Below are 3,266 nucleotides of genomic sequence, written 5' to 3'. Positions count from 1 at the left end.
TCCATTACCTTCTTTGAAGATACGCTGATCGTCTTTCCATACTGGGCTGATAATATCGCGTGAGCCTTTTAAGGAAACAGCTTCCCTAAGTCAGATCTTCAGTGTCAGTTCTTTTGTTGTTGCTTCTAATTGATCAGATATCTGTAGAACCAACCGGACAAACTCTAAACCTATCTTAGTATGCCATAATAATATTGCCAATTATAATATGGGGTTTTTGAACATAAAAACACTAACAAACTCCCCCTTTGGCTATTATTTGGCAAAACAACTCAACTATATAAAAAGAACTAAGATAGGTTATTAAAAAGAATCAACCCATGTCCGATCTGAATAAAAAAAAAAAAAAACAAAGCAGTCTAAGATCAAAAACAGCAGACTAAGATAAAAACCAACATCAAAACATAACGCCTATCCAGGGCCAGAAGGTACTCAATCACAAAAACTCCCCCTGAGTTCATACAACTCCCCCTTTTTGCCAATGGTAGCCAAAGATCAAGCATTTGAGGGAGAGTCACTGTCAGTCTTCTCAGGATCCGTAGCAGCAGCAATATCAGTCAGGCTCAGCCGGAGAAGAACAGAAGCCAGCTCAGTACGCGCATCTATCAGTTGCTTGGCAATGATACCATGCACCGTCTCAAGATCAGCAACTCGCGCCTTCAATTGTTCGGAAAGCTTCATATCTTTAGCATGAGGAGACTCATCATTCACAGCAACAGGTTCCGAATTGGATGGGGCAGTCACAGGAACGACATCCTTAATATGATCTCCAGAAAGGAGGCGTTTATCAACAGTATAGAGCAGCGTCGGACTGATCACTTCACTGGGCATAGGCTTAAGACCCTGAGAGGTAAGGATGCCAAAAATCATATTTGGAAACGGTAGTCTTACCTTCTGTTCCCGGGGATGAATCAGAGTTAGAACATGATAATAAATCCATTTGCCCAGATCAAACTGCATTTTCGTTCCAATTCTAAATAAGAACCCTGCCAGAGGCTTGCCAACTGTGTTGAAATGAGCTGATGGAAGCCAGTTGTGCAGAGCCAGGCGATGTAGGATGACATATCTGGACGTGAGATGTGAGATCAGCAAATAGTCCTTATCTCCTGTAGGCCAAGATGTAGTCTGTCCACCGGTAAGAGTTTTGGCCACCAAGTCCCATTCAGTAACAACTTCTTCTTGCACTGCAGGCAAGCCATAGTACTTATTTATCACATCTGGCCCAAAATCATACCACTTCCCTCTGATGAAGATCTGCATCGGTCGTGGCCCTGTGAGACTGTCAATCTCATCACTGAGATTGCAATAGAATTCATATGTGAGCAGCTTGGAGTAAGGACAAACATCTGTAACAGTTTTCAAAAGACCAACTTCATTCAGCAAGGGCAGAATGTCACAAACGGAGTTCAGTTGATTCTCATCCACAGTTCTTTGAACAATAAGCTCCCTTCTGACCATAGTAGCCCATTTGGTCTGTGCAGCAGGGGATACAAACTGAGGTTTGTAAACAGTTGCGTCAAATCCTTCAACAGGTGGAACTTCAGGAGTTACACTTCGACCTCTTGACCTTGTGGTCGGTTTCCCTTTTCTGACTGAGGAGGCTGGTGCAGATGTAGCTTGAGCAGCAGTAGGTCCTTGTTGCTTAACAGATGAACGCAGAGTCTTGAACACTTGACGGATAGGTGGGTCTCCTTCAGGCTTAACAGTCTCACTCGACTTTCTCTTCTTTGCAGGCTGATTCACATCAGCATTATCACCACTGGTTTCAACAAAAACCTTCGTTGGAACATTCTTCCTTTTCGTCCGTCTTGTTTCTCTGGTGGGTGATTGGACTGGTGTCACAGAGTGGCTAGAATCAGAAACATTTGCAGACGAGCTCCCAACAATATTCGATATCTCTCGAATTTTGAAATTCGTGGAGTCAGGATGTGCAGTTGCCTCAACAGTAGGTGCAGCAGGTGAAGGTGCTTGGGATCCATACACCTCAGCCAGTATCTTATCATCTTCGCTGGAGGATTCTGAAGGATGTATCACTCGATAAGGTTGAGGGATTGAAGCAGATGGTAGCCCAGAAAAATGTCGCACATGTTCCAGGCTCTCTTAAAGATGTTGCAGTGTAAACAAGGATTCCACCTGTTTTCTCAGACTTGTGGGGACTTGATAAATCAATAGTTTCAACAGTTGCAGGTAAGGCAGGAGGATCAACAGCAGGGCAAGATTCTTTAGAGACATTAACAGTCCCAGACGGAGGCAGAGCAATATTCTCAGAAGCATAAACAACTAGACTTAGTGGATTTGGCTCATTAAAGGACTTTGTTTTCTCATCAGACACATGCAACGCATCAGATTTTTCACCAGCAAAATCAATCACAGGCAAAGATAGAGGATCAACAATCACAGGGGATTTTTCGGAATCCAAAGCAGATAGATTTTCAGGCATAACAGACACAGACGATGGAATAGAAAAATCAACAGGTCTATCAGGAGAAATTTCAATAGGGGTTTCAGAATCATTTACCCGTTGTCGAAGAATCTCCTGTCTGTGTGTCGCTTCTCTCTGAGCAGCTTTGAGATACAGAGCTTGGGACTCCTCTCGTCGTTGAGCTTCTTCAACAGATTCTAGGGCACGTTGAGCAAAAAATTGAAGGAATGCCCCGGCCCGATTTCCATCGGAGGGTTCTGGAATAGTTACTGGAGACACATCATCACTGGCTTCGGCGACCAACACAAGAAGTTCAGTTACATCATCTGCCGACCATTCAGCATAAAACTCCGGATAGTTGGACATAACAGTCACCAGAATCTCGTCGCGAAGCAGAGGATCAAGCTTGAGCTTCTTCTTCATAACCAACTGTAGAAGCGTCTGAATGTGTTTAAGGGCTGCCACCGGAGGGTGTACCTTGCTTCCGAGTTTGATAATGATGTTTCTTATGGGGTCCGCCATTAAAGATTATGAGCGAGGAGAAGAAAAGATCACTGGGGACAGATATGCAAGAGGAATAGAGAGTTGAGAGCTGAGGTGAGTTCTTTTCTTCTTGACCGGGTATCATATAGGCGTAAGGGTGATGAACCCTAATTAATGCGGCTTGTCAAATACCATGCAGACGTGATTGATTGACACAACGGTATAGCTTCTTTTTAGGAACGAAACAAATCCCAAGGAAATTTGAATTTTGAAAAGGTATTGAGATCTTTTAAGATATCTTCTAAGAAGAATAAGCTTAGATAATCTTCTTAACATAAAAAGAGAGGAGTCTTTAAGGAAA

At 43.2% G+C, this 3,266-nt stretch overlaps 1 protein-coding gene across 1 annotated transcript; it reads right to left on the bottom strand.

Annotated features, from left to right (window-relative positions):
- Positions 1-495: 495 nt before the first annotated feature.
- On the bottom strand, positions 496-2,944 carry LOC109155076. Its single transcript, XM_019302803.1, has 2 exons — positions 2,134-2,944; positions 496-2,018 (listed from the first exon to the last, which is right to left on the bottom strand). The coding sequence occupies exons 1-2, from the start codon at positions 2,942-2,944 to the stop codon at positions 496-498; spliced, it is 2,334 nt and encodes a 777-aa protein (XP_019158348.1).
- Between the last annotated feature and the right edge of the window lie 322 nt (positions 2,945-3,266).

Source organism: Ipomoea nil, unplaced genomic scaffold (genome assembly GCF_001879475.1).
Source record: "Ipomoea nil cultivar Tokyo-kokei standard unplaced genomic scaffold, Asagao_1.1 scaffold2690, whole genome shotgun sequence".
Classification (NCBI taxonomy): Eukaryota; Viridiplantae; Streptophyta; class Magnoliopsida; order Solanales; family Convolvulaceae; genus Ipomoea; species Ipomoea nil.
The sequence above is the reverse complement of the archived record's forward strand: the minus strand, read 5'-3'. Positions and strand labels throughout refer to the sequence as shown.

What these genes read in the sequence shown, in the direction of transcription:
- LOC109155076 (XM_019302803.1), bottom strand. Translation starts at nt 2,944, where the DNA reads ATGGCGGACCCCATAAGAAACATCATTATCAAACTCGGAAGCAAGGTA. An exon ending in CCACAAGTCTGAGAAAACAG is followed by an intron (nt 2,019 to 2,133) that starts GTGGAATCCTTG and finishes TACATCCTTCAG; the next exon opens with AATCCTCCAGCGAAGATGAT.